The 19,359-nt window shown below is 52.3% G+C and overlaps 1 protein-coding gene across 2 annotated transcripts in view; it reads left to right on the top strand.

Moving 5' to 3' along the window:
• Positions 1 to 19,359, top strand: part of PPFIA4 (PTPRF interacting protein alpha 4) — a 53,294-nt gene that overhangs the window by 3,186 nt on the left and 30,749 nt on the right. For both annotated transcript variants that reach the window (XM_021713608.1, XM_008060468.2), the window contains exons 2-11: positions 8,966 to 9,600; positions 13,842 to 13,943; positions 14,358 to 14,522; positions 14,832 to 14,906; positions 15,137 to 15,226; positions 15,830 to 16,021; positions 16,314 to 16,460; positions 16,728 to 16,862; positions 18,872 to 18,955; positions 19,215 to 19,346. In XM_021713608.1, coding sequence (XP_021569283.1) covers positions 9,367 to 9,600; positions 13,842 to 13,943; positions 14,358 to 14,522; positions 14,832 to 14,906; positions 15,137 to 15,226; positions 15,830 to 16,021; positions 16,314 to 16,460; positions 16,728 to 16,862; positions 18,872 to 18,955; positions 19,215 to 19,346 — 1,356 coding nt within the window. In that variant the 5' untranslated portion in view covers positions 8,966 to 9,366. The remainder of the gene's footprint in view (positions 1 to 8,965; positions 9,601 to 13,841; positions 13,944 to 14,357; positions 14,523 to 14,831; positions 14,907 to 15,136; positions 15,227 to 15,829; positions 16,022 to 16,313; positions 16,461 to 16,727; positions 16,863 to 18,871; positions 18,956 to 19,214; positions 19,347 to 19,359) is intronic.

The raw sequence follows: 19,359 nt of genomic DNA, 5'->3' as shown, positions 1-19,359 counted from the left end.
GAACATCCCTAAATCTCCCTTAAAGCATGATATATGAATTTAAGTTTATAACCCTGAACAATAGTTTGAATGTGTAGATATAGTGTGTGTGTACACATTAATTATAAAATATATAATATATATATTATTGTACAGTGATTTACACAAGAGTATATATGCACAATCTAATTTTGTTGTTAACTGTCAGATGAAATAACTGCTTTATTACTTATTTTAAACCACCAGTAGAGCTGAATTCTCATAAATTACATGTATGGCTGATGTATCTTCATGAAAATTGTCTTCAGATATATGAATGTCATTTCAAAGGGGAGATAGGCTACCATTCAGTTTAAGAAAGAACTTCCGGCCAGGCTCGGTGGCTCAGCCTGTAATCCCGCGGCCTTGGGAGGCTGAGATGAGTGGATTGCCTGGGCCCGCGAGTTTGAGACCCGTCTGGGCAACTTGGTGAGACCTCATCTCTACAATAAATCAAAAATTAGTTGGGTGTGGTAGTGCGCGCCTGTAGTTACAGCTACTTGGAAGGCTGAGGCGGAAGGATCGCCGGAGCCCAGCAGGTTGAGGCTGCGGTGGCTGGGAGCAGACACTGCACTCCGGTCTGGGCGACAGAGTGAGACTCCAACTCTAAAAAAATAAATAAATAAAAAAAGAAGAGCTTCCTCAGAACAGTGGAGGCTTCCTGAACATTTGGTAGTGAGCTCCTTGTTCCTGAGGGCTAATCAAGTAAAGACTGAGCTGCCATGGATGATGTGAAAGGACTGGCCTGTATGACTGCTCAGAACCCTTCTGGAGTGGTGTTGGATGGGGAGCACCTGGCAGCTGCTTCAGAAGAGGGCTGTCCTTTGCCTGGCTTAGAGGAGCTCTGCTGAGAGTGAAGGGCTGGGGAGTAGGACTGGGCTTGGATCTCTGCGGGGGCTGTTCCGTGAGGAGTAGGCATTCTGGGAGATGCAGGGGTGACTCCAGCAGTTTCTCATGGACATGGAGCCCTGGGCTTGGGAGACCCTGTGGTATGTCCCTGATGGGCAGGGGTAGGTAGAAGGGTGAGCTGGGTCCAGTTCCATGACCTCAGCCTAGGCTAGGCCAGTTGTGGTGTGCCTGAAGTTTTTGGTCCTGTTGGGGCAGAGCACCTGGAACAGAGTTTTCATTCTTTCAGTTGTCATCCCAGCCCTCTCTCCTCTCTCTCTCACATTCTCACCCAGGTTCAAGATCACCCATGCACTTACACTCTTTTATGACCAGTGATACACTTTCATGATCACACATGCATGCATAAACACTCATGGCCTCCACATGCTCTTATGAGCACACATGATTTCATGACTCTGATGTATGTGCGTGTGTGACCATGCATGTTCACTCTCATGACTGTGTGCACATCCATACATTTATGACCACAGTCGTGTCGTCATGAGCCCTGACATGTACTTTGAACCTCACTCTCATGACTAGACACACCCGCTTGCCCTCATTTGCATCCTCTCATGATCATCCCCTTATACTCTCTCTCGCCACCTCTCCCCTTCTCCCTCTCCTCCCTTCTCCCCCCACCCCTCACTTTCTCTCTTTCATGGCCTCCCTCTTCTCCTTTCATGGCCACAGATATATACCACTCATTCTCATGATACACGCACTTAGTTACATGAATACACTTGGCCCCTTCTCTCATTCTCTTTTTCATAACCACACACACACTTTTGTGACTGCATACTTATGCAAATGCCTTAAGATGCCTGCATTTCTCCCTGCAGTTCTGTACTCTGAACTGTTTACACCTTAGTACCTGTCAGCACTCCAGACAGTCCTGCTTTCTGCTACATGATGGCTCCCTAATTGATGGGTTGATCTACTAATACAGTGACTTCTGAGCATTTATTATTATTTTTTCAACACCAGAGGGCCCTGTTTCATATTTGTTCCACATGGACCCTTAGTTTTGAAAACTTTTTATTCTCTAACTATTCTATGCTTATTACTCTGTTTCTTCTTTTGGAAACATTATTTGAGGACATTAGTGTTAATTAATGGCTCTGATTAGCAGAAGATGGCTAGGGTTACTGTACTTAATGATGTAAGTTCAGCAAAGGCTGTGTCTGTGTTCAGTGGTGCAGCCTTATATCTTGGCTTGGGTACATATATGGTCTCCATTAGACATTCCAAATGTGGGAAGTAGCTGGCTGGCCCTAGTGTTACTTGTATAGCCTCCCAGGTTTATGGCTCTGTTGCACTGATGTTCTTGCTACCTTTCTGAGAGAACTTGTGTTTATTTTCGCAGGGGCCTGTTGTGGACAATACTTCAACCAAGGATTTTTAGACTTGGAACTCTTTTAAGCAAATGAAACCTTAATCAGATGTCCTGACAGAGTTGGAGTTGATGGGATTAAAGCAAGGAAAGGGAGTTTGAAGCCTGTTGAGTTGGTCACACTTTTTTATTTTTGCCTCAGGCTGCCCCTAAAGGCACTCTGTGGTAAAACCCAGTTGGCAAATCCCTGCCTTAATTTAAAGAAGTAGTTGTGATGGCTGTAATTTTGAGTATTTCAGAAGAGAAACTATTTTTTTTTTAATGGGGATTGGAGGAACGGGAGTGGTTTGTAGTCTTCTTTTCTCTGCTAGTCTTTGACAATAGTCCTCCCGGGGTGGTGCTAGTGGTGAGGCTGACCCTACGGCCAGGTGCGCCCAGGACAACCTCGGTTTACGCCTACCTGTGTTCTGGTGTGATGGTTCACACTGCTTCCCTCCACTCTCAAGAGGGATCTTGTTTGGACAGTAAGCTCTATGCTCGCGCAGCCATAGGCCATTCGCAGAGGTATCCCAACTCTGACTCTGGGAGCAGCTGGTGAGATGGGTTTCCCAGACTTAGGCCCAGGGGAGCCTGTCTAAACAGATGCCTCCTCTCTTGTACCCTGAATGAGCCTGGCATGAGGAGGCTGAGCGCCTGGGCTGGCAGCTGGTGCTAGCTAACCTGTGCTGGGGCAGCATTTTATACTTCTCAGACTGTTTCATGTCTGCTATCTCCTTTAAGCATCATGACATCCTGAGAGAACACCAGAGGGGGTTGTGTCATAGTCTTCACTTTCCAGATTTGGGACCTTGAAGCACAGAGGGCTACAGTCTCACTGCTGGCCTTGCAGGGGGCCCAGAGAACCGGATGCTATGGAAGGGATTTGTGGATAGCAGTGAGAAACTCAATACTTTAGAGCTTTTCCAAGAGTTTTTTTTTGGTCTGGGAATGGCTTCCTGTAGCCAGAATGGATTTTTAATTTTCTTTTTGTATTTAGAATGGACCCAGCCTGGAGGCACTTTGGGAGCTTGGGGTACTGGGAGTTAATGCACACATACTGAGTGTTACTGGGGCTGATCTCAGCACTTTATTAGAGTATGCTAACTCTAGTAATTCTCGCATGTCACTCTCTGCAGTAGGGACTCTTGCCATCTTCATTTCACAGAGGGGATACTGAGGCTCAGTGAGATTAAGTATCTTCCCAGGGTCACATAAGTGGTGCCTTCAGACCCATCAGCTGCTCCAGAGTCTGCTCTGGAGTGGTAGAAATGGCCCCCATCTTGCTCTCAAGAAGCTTTAGTTTTCAGAAGGCTAGATAAATGAATGTTTCTGAGGCCTTGAGCCAATTTTTCCCATTTTGGAGTTCCCTTTTTTTGAAGTTGTTCAGGGATGGACTTCCCAGAAATGACAAATTTTCAGTATGATGCTCACTCAAAAGAGGGCATTAATCAAATGAATGCTGGTGTCATCATGCGACGGGCAGGACAGTCAAAGAAAATGGCAGAAGCACAGTCGAGTGAACATTAATACTACACATTGCTACTGTAATTTAATTCAACTTCAAAAAGTTGGTAACATAGATAGCATCTCTTAAAATGTGTATACATTTTTTGGCACCCTTCAGTATGTTAGGGCCCTGTGTTAGAGCACTCTGAGATAAGAAGGATATGGTTCTTACCCTAACTAAGGTCTGCAGGTGAGAAGATGTAAAGTAAGAGTAGTCCCATAAAGAGCAAAGAGTGGTATGAATAGAGGGCTATGCTGGGTCAGCAGAAGGGTGGATCTCACCCATTGGAGGGAATCAGAAGAAGCTCCGTGGAGGAAATGGTGTTGGCGATGAGCTTAGAGAGGCGATCTCAGCTCATGAGACTGACATGGAAAGGGAGATGAGAGGCAGGCCAGGTGAGGGGCTGGAAGAACAGAGCAGTGGGTGGGCCCTGGGAGTGGACCAGTGAGCAGGTCCAGGGAGCAGCAGGGGAGGAGTCAGGATTGGGCTTTCGGGGGAGAGTATAAGTGAAGAAGGGGTGGCAAGCTGGACAGAGGAGAAAGAGAAGCTTCTGGGTGAGAGGAAGTGGAGATGGGCAGCCCGCGAGCAGGAGCAGCTGGACTTCAGGTCCCCTGAGGGGATAGCACCTGAAAGCCCCACAGGGTGAGTGGAGCTGTGGCTCAGAAGAGCGTCTGTTTCTGCAGTGCCTATAGGAATGTAGGTTGTGTGGAGAGCTTGGGGAGCTGCTTACAACTTGTAGACTCTGGCTCGGGACTGGGGGAGAGATTTGGGTGGGTGGTGCATAGGGCCTTCCAGGAGGGAAGTAGCCACCTCATGACCATAAAGGCTGGAGGAGGAGAGGAGACGTGAGGGACTGGGGAAGCTGGTCTCAGGCTGCCATCACCCCAGTAAGGGTGTGGAAGGCTCCTTGAACCTGAAGGAGTCCAAAGGGATGGAGAAAGGACCCTCTTTCTCCATCCCCTTCCCCTCTATGGAGTCAGACAATGGAATCCAAGTTCTTCCTTTGTTAGCTGTGTAGACTTAGCTACAGGATACTGATTCCCAGTTCTCACATCTGTGAAATGGGAGGAAGAATGACAGCTTCCTTGGAAGGAATTGTGAAGATTAAAATAAGTTAATCATATCAACTGACAACAGTGACTGTCCCATGGTAAATACTGAATAAATCATAGGCCACCGTCATCATTATTTTCCTGGATGGCCACCCTTCTCCCCATTTCTCAGCCCTTTGTCCTTCCTCCAGTTGAGTGGGCGCACAACCCTCCTCTATTACTTCCTAGCTCTGAAGGGGCTCCCACCCTGAGGCTCCCCTTTTGCCCAGCTCATGGACCACTCAGACTCGAGCACTGCTCCCAGCAGCATTGCCCCGGTCTGTGGCTTCCACAGGGGCTGGCAGCCTTGCCTTTGCCAAGCTCTCGCCTTGGTGGGGCCTGCCATCTGGTAGGGCAGAAGGGAGCCAGGCCTGTGTGTGTGGCCAGCCAGAGCATCAGATCCAAGTGCCCATCCCTCCCGTTTGTTAGGAAAAGATGGGGGTGGTTTTTGGGAAGCCAAAGAGGCCTCAGAGTTGCCTGTTCTGTGTTTATTAAGGCCAGAGGCCTGCTTTTCATCCAACCCTCCCTCCTCACACACGCACTCACACCCACTCACGCTCGAGCCCTTTTCTGCTGCTTCACAGCCTGCCCACGCTCCTCCCCGGCAAAGCCCCTTGCAAGAGCTTGCTTTGGGGACTGGCAGCTTTCGCCTCTGACTCAGGACCTGTGAGTGTTACTTAGAATTGTGCAGGAGTTGAGGAGGCTTCTGTTAAGCTGAGATGATAATTGAGCTATTTAAAGATGGTCCTGAAGCCGGAAGGAAGCAGGTGTCCCGATGCGGCTGTCCTAGGGCTCCCTTCTGCTCACTGTGCTCGTGCAGCAGGCAGAACAGGCACAGGTGGACCTGGACAGTCATCTCAGGGACATCTGCCTGCAGCCCTCTCTGGGCTAATCTTCAAACCAGCTCCCTATGGTGCCCTTTGGCCAGGGGAAGTGGGTACCTGGCTTGCACAGAGGCTGGGAAAGGGCCGGTGGCACAAAAGCCAGCTTCTCAGTTGCTAAAATGAGCAGGAGGATCTGGGGAGGCCAAGTTGGACCAAATTGCCAGTACCTCACAGAGGGCAGCTGGAGGTCCTATTCTTCCCTCCTGAGAACTTCTCTGGCCCCTTTCCTGTAAGGAGCTTTAAAAACCCCACCCGCAGGTGCCCAACACGAAGGTAATTCAGACTGCCCTAACCCAGAGGGTGCTTCCTGCTCTCCATCTACTGCTCACCTGTGGTCTCATCCCTCTAAGGGGGGCAAAACAAGGATTGTGGGTTTCATCTTGTAGCGGAGGCCTCCATAGGTGGTGACTGGCCCAAGGTCATTCAGCCGGTCTGTGGCAGAACTGCACCCCAGCTCTCCTGAGTCCCAGCTCTGGAGTTCCTCCTTTGTACTGCACTGCAGACTGCCTGGGCATCTATCTGCTGGGCAGAGTGAATTCCTGGGGTGCTGAGCACTCTTCATTCTTTTCCACAGGCTAGCCTTGCCACAAAGGGCGCCTTCCCCAGCCTGGTCTCTTCTGTGGCGTCTCATGTCTTCTTGGTATATGTGGAGGGATGCGGGGAAGGGGAGATGTGGGCTCGGGTGTTGATGAGGTTGGAGGACCTTGAGTCTTCAGGGCTGGAGCATTCAGGGTGGAGGGGTCTGGGCATGGTGGGTGAGAGAGCTTGAAGGAATGGCGTCACCAGCACCAGTGAGATGGCAGCGCTGGCCGGACTGGCAGCAGTCCCTCCCCTCCACTCCCAGCTGCTCTGAGTACAGGAGGCGAATGTGGGCTGCCCTGGCAGTGGCAGTGTTAGAGGAGGCAGGGCGCACCCCAGGCTTCTACTTTTTGTTTCTGTGGCCTTCTAGGACCCTGCCTTCCACGGTGGCTGTCCAGCTTGGGGAAAGGCTCCCCTGATCAGTTTTTTTGTTTTGTTTTTTGAGCTGGTCTCACCCTGTTGCTCAGGCTGGAGTGCAGTGGCACAGTCGTGGCTAGTCTCGACCTGCTGGGCTTAGGTAATCCTTCCGCCTCAGCCTTCTGAGTAACTGGGACCACAGGAGTGTGTCACCACACCAAACTATTTATTTAATCATTTGTTTTCACAACAATATCTTGCCATGTTGCTCGGGCTGGTCTGGAACTCCTGGACTCCCGCAATCCTCCTGCCTCAACCTCCCAAAGTGCTGGGATTACAGGCATGAACCACCACACCTGGCCCCCTTATCAGAGTTTGAATCCAGTTTCTATGCCTGAGAGCATGTGTGGCCACATATGTGTATATCCTAGGTCTCCGTGTTCCCTGTGTCTGCCTCTGTGTGTGGGTGTATATGTGTATGAGCACATGTGCCCATATATGTGCCTTCTTGAGCTACTGGGCCCCTCTGGGCATGGCTATGGGTGTGATATTAAGCTGGTGCTCTACCATCTGATTCAGGCCCCACATCCCTCCCCAGCCTCTCTCTTCCTGCCTCTTACTTCTGCCAAAATCATCAGTACTCCGGGAGATGATTCAGGTGTTCAGGTGGAAGAAGCTTGGCCCTTCTGTTTCCCCTACTGAGTCCAGTCCTGCCACAGGCACCCCAGTGTCTGGCCTCTCACCTCACACTGGGTCCTGATGCCTCTTGTCCACCCTGGTCCTTCCAGTCTTTGAGGGGTGGGCAGGAGTCTTTCCTTGTGTCTCCTGGAAGAGGAAGGAAAGCACCATTTACGCACCACCTCCAGTGTGCCCCTTGCTGTGCTGGGGGCTTCATCCCCCTTCTCTCCTGGAACTGGAGACTCTGAAGACAGTCCCCTCTGAAAACTGATGATAGGGGTTGCTTTCTAGCGGGGGGCAATGAGGTTGGAAGCCGACAGTAGGCAGAGAAATTCCCAGCTGCTGCCTGAGCCTGCGGGTTTGAGACCCGCCTGGGCAACTTGGCGGGACCTCATCTCCACAATAAATCAAAATTAGCTGGACGTGGTAGTGCGCGCCTGTAGTTCCAGCTACTTGGAAGGCTGAGGTGGAAGGATCGCCGGAGTCCGACAGGTCGAGGCTGCGGTGGCCGGGAGCGGCCACTGCACTCCAGTCTGGGCGACGGAGTGAGACTCCGACTCAAAAAAGAAAAGAAAAGAAAAGAAAAGAAATTCCCAGGTGCATGCTGACTTCCTCATGATAGCTTTCTTTGCGCTGACCACTGGGCTTCCTATGCCAGCCTCAAAGCGTCACTGGAGCCAGGCCATGCATGTGCTAACCACCCTTGCTGGTGACTTCAGGCAGTGCCAGCAATGAGTAATTATGCTGAGGGGGCAGATTCCCAGCCATGATAGGGGTCCCCATACCACAGTCCCGCCCTCAGAGAATGATACCCCTCACCCCCTTGTCAATCATGGGTTCCTTGCCATTGTTCTGTCCCTGCTCCGGTGCAGAGGTGGGAGGCTGTGAACTCAGAATCCAAGCCTGCTGTCTGCCAGGCCTGCGTGCTGTCCTCCTTGGCAGGTTGCAGAAGTGGAGAATGACTTGAGCCAGCGCCTCCTCCCTGAATGATAGGCATTGTAGCAGGTCAGGGCTCTCTGCCTGCCCCAGTGCCCAGCCTGGGCACCTTAGCCATGTTGTGCCAGCGGTCAGGGCAGGAACTGCTCTGCCCCGGTTTCCTGTGACTCCAAGAATCCAACCTCTGGGACTCACAGTCACTCAGAGCCCTTTAACCCCTTCTGCACTTGCCTTGGCTTAACTGTGGGGAAGAAGGTGGTGAGGGGAGGGGCCAGAGACCCCATATCCTTCCCTCCCACCCCCAGGTCTCAGGAGGACTCTGGGCAGCCTGCCGGCTGCTACCCTGCCGCTGACTGAATCATTTCTATATTTGGCCAGCGAACCACGTGGGTGGGGGAACCACTGCCACTGCGGCTGCACTTCTGACAGCTGGGGGGAAGACAGAGGCTAGGCAGTAGGCATGTGCATTCCTAAGAAAAACGAAGGAGGCGCCATCAGAGTGAGTAAGCCCGGAGAAGGGGCATGCGCCAGCACCGCCAGCACCTCCCTTTCCTCCCCCACTCTCTAGTTCAGGTCCTGTCTCCTCTGCCCCACCCTGTCCCCTGGATGCCCTTCCCCACTCAGCAGGTCCTCACAGCAGTCTCTTTTCCCACAGACCACACTGCCTTCCAGAAACGATGGGTGTCGCTAGACCCAGCTGGGATTCTGCCAGGCTCCGGCGCTCAGTCTAAGAGAAGGGCCGTCCTCCAGCCCTGCTCTCCCTGCCTGTCATGGCCACCCTCGGCTGCTGCCCGCTTGTCTGGGGACACAGGGCACCCAGCCCCAGGCCTGAGAGGTTAAGCCAGGCCTTCTGGCTCCATTCCACAGGGGCACTCCAGGCTCCAGGCCCCTTTCAGAGCAAGAGCAACTGATGCCATGGGAGGAGCCCCTGCCCACCTGTCCACTCGCCTGGCACTGCCTGCTCTGAGGCCCATGCACTGGGTTCCCCTGGAGGTGCCAACCCTGTGAGTCCCTCCCCTGTCCCCTGACGCTGAGAAGGCCCTGCCCACACCTACCATGTGTGAGGTGATGCCCACTATCAATGAGGGGGACCCTCTAGGGCCCCCCCACGGCGCCGATGCTGACGCCAACTTTGAGCAACTGATGGTGAACATGCTGGATGAGCGGGAGAAGTTGCTGGAGTCCCTTCGGGAGAGTCAGGAGACCTTGGCAGCCACGCAGAGCCGGCTCCAGGATGCCCTACATGAGCGGGACCAGCTCCAGCGCCACCTTAACTCCGCCCTCCCCCAGGTAAGGCCCCAAGTTCCCCAATTCCCTTATCCCTTTCCCTTCCCTAGCCCCTGCTCGATCCAGCAACTGCTGGGCCCTCAGCTCTTCTGCATCTGTTTGCGAATCAGCAACTGAAATTCATAGAGCATTTACTCTCCTCCTTCTTCTTACTTAAGTGCTTCCCCTGTCACTCCCAAGTTCCTCAGCCTGGGACTGGCATCCCTTGGAGAAATGAATGGAATTGATGCAAGAAGAAAACCCAAGCATTAGGTACAAACTGCAGTAAGCCAAGGAGGCCAGTAGGTGGCACCCTAGACTGGAAATAAACCTCATTCCTGCCTGCTCCTCACCAGTACCCTGTTCCTGGAGGTGGCGGGTGGGGACTCATAGAAATTGGGTGTGCGAGAAGCCTTAGAGATCATCTCGACCAGCTCCCTTATTGCACAGATGAAAAAAGCAAGTGGTGTCACATAGAAACTTATAGGCACAGCTGAGTCTAGAGCCAGGCATCTTGACACCCTGTCTCATGCTCCTTAACAGCACTACAACTAGCTATAATGCAGTCCTCCTTTTATTGTGTATTTTCTTTCTCTCTTTCTCTCTCTTTTTTTAGAGATGGGTCTGTCTCTGTCACCCAGACTGAAGTGCAGTGGCATGATTATGGTTCACTGCAGCCTTGACCTCCTGGGCTCCGGCAATCCTTCCACTTTGACCTCCCAAGTAGCTGGAACTACAGGCACATACCACCATGCCTGACTAATTTTTAAATTTTTTGTAGCAAGGAAGTCTCACTATGTTGCCCAGGCTGGTCTTGAATTCTTGACCTCAAGCGATTCTCCTGCCTTGGCCTTCCAAAGCGCTGGGATTGTAGGCATGAGCCACCATGTCCAACCTATTGTGTATTTTCTGTGCACTACATACTTTGTGTGAATTATCTCTGTAACTTCTCACAGTTGTGAAGTTAGTCCTGTTTTACTATCATCCCATTGTACAAATGATGAAACTCAAGCTTGGGGAGATTAGTAAATTGCTCATGACCACTGTAGCTATTGTGTGGTTGAGGCAGGAATTAAACCCCGGGGCTGTGTGCTTTCAGGGGCTAAGTGTCTCACCATTTTGTATTTCTCCTTAACCACACTGGTCTCAGAGCTCTCTGCTGCTTCCTACCTATCACCCATTTGGTAGATATTCCAGCTAGGTGCAGGCTCTGAGGATAGAGAAGGGAGCAGGAGACTGGGTTATCAGGTTCTTGGGCTGTTTGCCTGTTGCTTGTCAAAGAGACTGTAAACTCTGCCTGGTAACCAGGTCCAAGGCAAGACGGGTCTGTCGGTGAGCACAGCGCTCACAGTGACTGTGTGGCCATCATGCCCTTTCCACCTCCTCTAATAAGCAGAGATAGATATTGAAAATCTAGCCCAGGCATGGTGGCTCACACCTGTAATCCCAGCACTTTTAGAGGCCGAGGTGGGGAGGTTGCTTGAGCCCAGGAGTTCAAGACCATCCTGGGCAACATGGGAAGATTCTTGTCATTACAATAAATAAATAATTAGTTGGCGTGCTAGTGTGTGCCTGTATTCTCAGCTACTCAGGAGTCTGAGGCAAGAGGATCACTTGAGCCCAGGGGGTTGAGCTGCGGTGAGCCCTGATTGTGCCACGACACTCAGCCTGGGTGACAGACAGAGTGAGAACCCAATGCAAAAAATAAATAAATAAACCAAATCAGGCATGGAATGGATTGCTCTGCCCACCCTCAGGCCAGTAGTGGTGCTGCTGCGGCTGAGGAGGCAGCCCTGAGGAGCCAAGGAACTCGGGCCTCAGTGCCTAGCCCTTCCCACGGAGGGGGAGGACAGCCAGGGCTGGGCCTGTGTGGGCGAGTTTCCTGTCCAGGGCTCTGAAGCAATGCTTCATGGATAAGAACATGGAACCCTGGTGAAGGAGAGGGGTGAGTGAATGGGCCCCCGCTCCCTCACTGTGCAGGAGACGCAGAACATGCCCTGGAGTGATGAGCTAGTCTCTGCTCCTAGGGAGCTCCCAGACTAGAAAGGAGACACACAAGAACACACATGACTGGGAGAGAATGTCGAGGAAGATAAGAGAGGCCCAAGCGGGCTGCTAAGCACAGTGTCAGTGTTGAAAATAGCTGCCTTTGATGGGCTTGGGCTAAGTGCTTTCTATACATTGGCTCATTTAATCCTCATAGCAACACCTGGAGGGAAGACTGTTCCCTCTATCATACAGATTAGAGAATGAGGCTCAGAGAGGTTAAATAACTTGTCCAAGGTCACACAGAGTTAATGGGGTAGGGAGCTGAGATTTGATACCAGGCCTACTTGACTTCCTTATGAGGGAAAGGATTATGTCTTTCTTGTCACTGTATCCATAGTGACCAGCCCAGAACCTTGCCTATGGTAAGTGCTCACAAATATTTGTGGTTGAACCATGGATTCCCAAGTTGATGCTATTAACCACTGTTCTGAAGAGTTTTCAGGAGAGGAAGAGAGCCTTCCACTGGGGAGTCTGGAAAGCTTCCAAGGGGGCTGTATCCTTTGAGGTGGGCTCTGAAAGCTGAATGTGATTTCATCAGGTGGTGACAGAGGGCTAGGTTTTCCAGGGAGGGGAGTCTCCTGAATGAAGGTATTAGGAAGGCTTACTGTGTTTAGAAACAGTGGGTGACCCTGGTTGACTAGGTCTTAGGGTGTATGGAAGGCAACCATGAGAGACAAGTTTGAAAACTAGGATAAGAAGTCTGTATTTGTAGACAACGTCATGCTTTGGGAGATTATCTCGGCAGCGGTGTGTCCGATAGGTTAGAGGTAGGTGGGAAAGGACAGGTGTCCCGGATGGAGAGTTGAGGCAGCCACTAAGCTTGAGGCTGGTGTGGGGGTGGGGGAGGGGAGAACACTAGCCCTTTGGTGGAGTTATGGTGTAGGTCTGGGAGGCATGCTGTGGAGTACTGTCTCTGGGTGTGTGTGTGTGTGTGTGTGTGTGTGTGTGTGTAAGTGTGACCGTGTGCATGCATGTGTATAAGCTGATGGATGAAGCAGCATCAGGCCTGGGCTTCCAGAGTGTGAGATGCTTGACCTTGACTGCCTTTGGCCGCGGCCTTGATAGAAAGGCAGAAACTACAGAAAAGGGTCAGAGGCTCATGGCTTCTCATGCTCTGGCATCTCTGGTCCCCTGTCCCTTCCCACAACCCTTCCAGCCCCTTTTTATGATCTGGGATGGTAAAAGAGGATTGCTTTAGAGATTCTTCCTTTGGTGAAGCATCTTTGGCATGTGAGAGAGGTTGCAGGTGAGGATGGGCTGCAACCTGTTCAGTAGCTGTCAGACCTGGGGTATTCTTAGAGTCTGGGCCACTCACCTGAAACCTTTCAGGAATGATGGGATATTTAGTTAAATCAGTAGGACATGATGAATCTGGAACTGTGAGCCATTCCCTCACTCCATGTGTTTATCCTGATGGAGGAGGGTGGGCTGGAGAGGTCTCCCAGGGTGTCTGGGCCTGACAGTATAGGAATGGGTTCCCCTAGAAGGGATTTTTGGCATATGGCTATTTGGTAAGGCCAGGTCAAGTGCCTTGGCATCAGGTGCCAGATGCAGCCCCCGCTTGGTTGAGCAGAGGTCCCAGGAAGTTGTGTCTGCCTGATGGGGCAGATCTGCATGCTCTCCTGCACCCCCATGGGTGAGTCCTTCAATGCTCTTATTTTACTGGCCACTTGGAACTTGCAAGACCCTGGGGAGGAGCTAGAAGGAACCAAAAGGGCACTCACTCAGATGTTATCTTCAGAACCCCTTGCTCTTCCCTCTATGATATCCATCAGTTTCTGTTTGGACCTTAGTTTTTCATACCAGAAGCTGTCTGAACTCTCCTCCATCAGTTTCTAAAGGAAAATGTCCTTGAATTGCTGGAGAAATGGAAATGCCAAGTGGGTGGGAAGACGTAATCTAGTCATATGGGTGGCTGGGGTGGGGAGGAAGGGACTGCAGAGCAGACTCAGTGACTGTCTCACCCTTGTGCCCACCTCTGTTTCCTCGGATCCTAGCACAGGCTTGGAGTGCATGGAGGTCCCAGAGCCATGGACCCTCCGGGGAAGCACCCACTGGCCACAGGGTTACTGCCTTGCAGTGTGATGAATCAGGACTCTCTAGAGGGCAGGTGGTGGAAGTAAGGGATGGGTGAGAAGATCCCACACTGACTTAAGCCTGCAGGACACTGCTTAGGGGTGACTCTGCAAACACTGAGGGGTCTTGGCGGTTTGCAGGAATTTGCCACCTTAACCCGGGAGCTGAGCATGTGTCGGGAGCAGCTTCTAGAGCGGGAGGAAGAGATATCAGAACTGAAAGCAGAACGGAATAACACAAGGGTAAGTGGGGATGACCTGGTTGTGTGTTTGTGTGAGCTCATTCTTCTGTATATGGGGGTATGTGTGGGTGTGTATGGAGTGTGAATACCCTGACCCTGAGAGTAGGCAAGGCCAGGGCCAGGCACAGTCCCAGCCCCTTCCTGATGTCTTCCTGCCTCCCATCCTGAGGCGACAGATCATTTAACCACCAGTGCAAGGCTTTTTGCTTGTGGTTGCTGGGTCAAGCTGGGGTCCTAGGGAAAGGCTCAGGCAGGCGGCTTGGGGTGGGTGTTCAATGGTGGTGGTGGCTCATCCCCTGTGTAGAAGTGTTTCAGTGTGGACTCGAGTCTACTCAGTGATCATGAAGGTCCTGCTTGTAGCCCCTGGGACACCTGCTCATAACCCTCCCTCTTGCCCTTCCCTGCTCCCTGACAGCTGCTTCTAGAACATCTGGAGTGCTTGGTGTCCCGCCACGAACGGTCCCTAAGGATGACTGTGGTGAAGCGTCAGGCCCAGTCACCTTCGGGAGTCTCCAGTGAGGTGGAGGTGCTGAAGGCCCTTAAGTCACTGTTTGAGCACCACAAGGCCCTGGATGAGAAGGTGCCCACCTTCTTCCCCGCCCCTCCTCCCTTTCCTCATCTGGCCAAGTTTCCCTGGAGTCTCTGTGTATCCCTTCTCTGAGATTTCTGCATCTGGTGTTTAGGGAATACTGATTTTAGCTGCACTGCTTTTCTGCTACCACTGGCCTAATTTCAAGGTCCTCCTGTTAGATTCTCTCCTGTAAGTTTGCCCCTTGTAAGGCCCTTGGCCTTCCCTCATGCCCTGCAGTGGTAGATCAGGCCCAGGCTTCTCCAACCTGAGTCCAGTGGGGTTCCTCTTTCTTCTTCCGTCTCCTCTTACCTTGGGTAGGTGCGAGAGCGGCTCCGAGCAGCCCTAGAGCGAGTCACCATGTTGGAGGAGCAACTGGCAGGTGCCCACCAGCAGGTAAGCTGCCTGCCCACCCTCGGTCTGCAGACTGCAGCTCCTGGCAGCCCAACTGGTTTACCCTGTGCCCCATTCACTTCCTCATCAGATTTCTCCCTGCTATGTCTGGAGACTGCTCTCCAAGGCTAGGCTGGGCACCTCCTCCCAGGAGGCAGGGGACTCAGGGGTTCTGGAATAGATGGGAGGTTCTCTTTTCTTTGACTCACTGCCCTGGGGGCTGTGCCTTACAGGTGTCTGCCCTGCAGCAAGGGGCAGGGGTGCGGGATGGAACGACAGAAGAGGAGGGGACTGCAGAGCTGGGACCAAAACGCCTGTGGAAGGTGGGTCACAGGGAGCTATGTAGCAGGGGCCATGTGTTCCCCAAGACGGGAAGGTGGGAGGCCTCGCCCTGCCTTAGCTCAGGGGAGTAAATACTTGAATTAAATTTGGTCTTTTCCCAATATTCCCACTTCTCTTTCCTTCTGTCCTCCACTCCATCTGCAAAGAAATCTGTAAATATTTGTCTTAGTGGCCAGCACACTCCTAGGACATCATACACGTGTCCACTTGAATTGTTAGGTACTATCTACCCTCTGTGGCATCGTCAAGCAAAATTCCTTCTCTTTCTGAACCTTTGTTCTCCTAATGCTGCCCCTTTCTGGGCTAGAAGTATCTGAGATAGCAGATAAAACTAGAAGCTTGTTTTCTCAAGATATAGTTGGGAGAGCTAGGGGTTTGGTCATTGTCAGGAGGGAGCTCTTGGGGTGCGGAGGAAGAAAGGTGTACCTGGAGGGGGGGTCTCTTGCAAGGCAGGGCTGGGATCTTCTCTGGGTGTGCTGTCTGCTGTCCCTCCTCCCACTTTCCTGGGCGGGCAGGGGTGTCTGCTGTCCCTCCTCCCACTTTCCTGGGCCCCATGACTGACTGAGAGCCCCCTGTCCCTGAAGGATGATGCGGGCCGAGTGGAGGAGCTGCAAGAGCTCCTGGAGAAGCAGAACTTTGAGTTGAGCCAGGCTCGGGAACGACTGGTCACCCTGACAGCCACTGTGGCCGAGCTGGAGGAAGACCTAGGCACGGCCCGCCGGGACCTCATCAAATCAGAGGAGCTGAGCAGCAAGCATCAGCGGGACCTCCGGGAGGTGTGCGAGGGCCGGGCCTGTTCTCAGTGACCTCATCCTGCTGGGGGCAGGGGTTTGGCACTCGGGAAGGTGTGGAAGGGTGGCCAGGCCAGGGATGGGGAAGGTGAGACTGAACACTTGTTGGGTGTTGGGGGAGTCATGGAGGTGGGGCTCAAGGCCAGAAACCGACAGGGAGTGTAGCTCATGTCCCTTTCTGGGTTACAGCCAGCCGAGTGTTGGTGGGAGGTGCAGACAGGCTTGGGGCAGGGAAAGGCTGGTGACCTCGCCTCTCGTCCCTTCTTCTCCCACTCAGGCTCTGGCCCAGAAGGAGGACATGGAGGAGCGCATCACCACCCTGGAGAAGCGCTACCTGGCTGCTCAGCGGGAGGCCACATCCATTCATGACCTCAATGACAAACTGGAGAATGAGCTTGCCAACAAGGAGTCCCTTCATCGCCAGGTAGCTTCTCTAGATGCAGTGGAGGTTGGCATCGAACTTAACCCTGGTGGTCCTCATGATTGTTCATTACCTTTCCTTGGTGACACGGAAGACCCTGGGGGTACTGCTGTCACCTTGGGAATGGAGAAGTCAGGCATCTTGGGCAGCCCAGAACCAAGATTGTCCCTTGCTGCTTCCGACCTGTCGTCTGCTCTCTGCTGAGGCTGGGGTGGGGGTGGGGGCTTCAGTGCTGTGTCTTGAATCACTTCACCGCCCCCACATTACTAGTGTGAGGAGAAGGCCCGACATCTACAGGAGCTGCTGGAGGTGGCAGAGCAGAAGCTGCAGCAGACGATGAGGAAGGCAGAGACGTTGCCAGAGGTGGAGGCTGAGCTGGCCCAGAGAATCGCAGCCCTCACCAAGGCAAGTAGACTGGTGGCCTGGGTTCTACCTCTGCCCCCCACGTCCCGAGCTCTCAGGGAATGGGAAGCATGGGAGGCCCAACCTGGCTGGGAGCCAGGAAACCACCTCTCCCTGTGTGACTCCAGGAAACACGCTGCCTTGTGTCTGTCAGTGGAGGAGTAATCCCTGCCCTTGTCACCCCTCAGGGATGTGACGATCCCATCCGAAGGGGTGTAAAAGTGCTTTAAGAAGGAGAGAGGAGAGTATGCTGATGCAGGCTCATTTTATGAGCTTTCCCACCACTGTGGTTAATACTTTCTTTCGTCTGGGGCTGGAGTGGAAAGATTAGGACTTTCATCTTTAGAGAGATGAAACCTTGGAGGAGATATGTTCAAAGTGTGTATATCCCTGAAGGGAGTGGGTTGGGGGGAGTTTAGGCTGGTACATCTTTCTTTGCCAAGTTGAAGCATTCTAGATATAAGGACCACCCCTAGATGTGTGCAGACTTTAACTTTAGGTGAATAAAAGGGAATATAATGTTACCTAATGGATAGTTAACTTTATGGAGGAATGATTCTCAAGAGGTGAGCTGGCTGAAAACATAGTAGGTTCTGGAAGAGGTAGGTACCCTCATGGACTTAGACATGCTGTGGATTAATCAAAAGAATTTAGCAGTGTTTTCAGCTGGTCAGCCTAATGTGAGATCCTTGGGGCCACGCCCAAGCCCATGGAGAGAAGTAAGCACCAGGCCCTGAAGCCTCTGAAGGATAGAGACCAGCCAGTGCACCAGTGTGGCAGCTCAGGTGCTCTGGGGATGGCACCCACGGCCTGGCTGTGCCTCAGTAGACCCAGGATCAAGTCTGCATCTGTCATGGGCTGGCTCCACAACCTATGAAAAGTCACCCCCTTGCAACGGGGCCTCAGTGCTTATCTGTATGATGGTGGAATTGCACATGGTGGTCTCTGAGGTCTTTCCAACCTCTAGGGCTGAAGGGCTGTGTTTAAATTATAGCAGAGGATCTTACATGTGGGATGATGAGAAGTCAGCTTTAGTATCTCCCAAAAACTGACAAGAAGGGATGGGCTGAAGTGATTGATATGCTCCAGTGAGTCATAGCAGGAGCATTTTAAGGAAAGATCTCCTGACAGTGAGATGTGCAGTTCTCTAGAATATCTTGTCAGTGAAGACAGTAGGGTCTCCATCTCTGTAGAGATGCGAGCAGAAAGAGTCTCCCACCTGGACTGGTTTAACAACAAAGGTAGTAATCATGACTAGGTTAGCATTTGTTGAGTGCTTGCAATGTTCTGTTTGGTGTGGATTTAGTCTTTGCAGTGGTCCAATAGGCCTACGTGCTATTATTATCCACATTTTACAGTTGAGGAAACGAGGGTACACAGAGTTTCAGTAACTTGCCCAAGGTCACACAGCTGGGAAGAGGTAGCCAGGATTTGAACCCAGGCAGCCTGCATGAGTCCATGCTCCTAAGTGTGGTTCCATCTATCTGGAGGCATAGGGATTTATGGTAGCTCAGACTTTCAAGTGGAGTTTTTCTGGAAGCATGGGAAGGACTTACAGTCTCATGAGCTGCCAGCTCCAGGACATTCTTTTTTTTTTTTATTTTTTTTAACCTAGACCTCCTGGGCTCAAGTTATCTTTCTGTCTCAACCTCCTGAGTAGCTGGAACTATAGGCATGTGCCACCATGCCCAGCTAATTTTTTGATTTTTTTTTTTTTTTAGAGACAAGATCTCACTATGTTGCCCAGGCTGGCCTCAAACTCCTGGGCTCAAGCAATCCTCCCTCCTCAGCCTCCCAAAGTGCTGGGATTATAGGCATGAACCACCATGCTCTGCCAGCTCCAGGATTTCTTAAGGCTAGCCCTGAGCAGGGAGGAGCAGCGAGGAGACCTGGCAGGGGTGGGGGAGCCTGGGAAGAAAGGCAGTGAGAATAGCACGTGGGTGCATAGGACATGGGGCCTGAGCCCGAGGAACAGAGACCTAGAGGCTGCATGGACCCATGCCTGCCCCTAGGCTGAAGAACGGCATGGCAACATTGAGGAGCACCTGCGACAGCTGGAGGGGCAGTTGGAGGAGAAGAATCAGGAGCTGGCAAGGGTGAGAAGACCAGGCTGGGCCCAAGGCATGCTCCCAGGATGATCTGTGGAAGGGACAGGAAGGAAGGGCCTGGTTGGGGGCAAAGCCACAGAGGCCGGAAGGAGGCCTGCAAGTAGAAGGGGGGAGACTCAGGAGAGGGTCTGCCAGAAGATGGGGGGGCGTGGAGGTAGACCTTCAGTGGGAACGGGTGGCTCCCAGGGAGGGTGAGGGTGGCAGCAAGGCCTCCGTGTGGCTTGTGTGAGGAAGACCCACTGTGCAGGTGCGCCAGCGGGAGCAGATGAATGAGGACCACAACAAGCGACTGTCAGATACCGTGGACCGGCTGCTGAGCGAGTCCAATGAGCGCCTGCAGCTCCACCTCAAGGAGCGCATGGCGGCCCTGGAGGAGAAGGTGCCTGGAGGGG

The sequence above is a fragment of the Carlito syrichta genome, unplaced genomic scaffold, assembly GCF_000164805.1.
Source record: "Carlito syrichta isolate Samal-C Ts95f unplaced genomic scaffold, Tarsius_syrichta-2.0.1 Scaffold304629, whole genome shotgun sequence".
NCBI lineage: Eukaryota > Metazoa > Chordata > Mammalia > Primates > Tarsiidae > Carlito > Carlito syrichta.
This window is presented reverse-complemented; position numbering and strand designations above follow the sequence as displayed.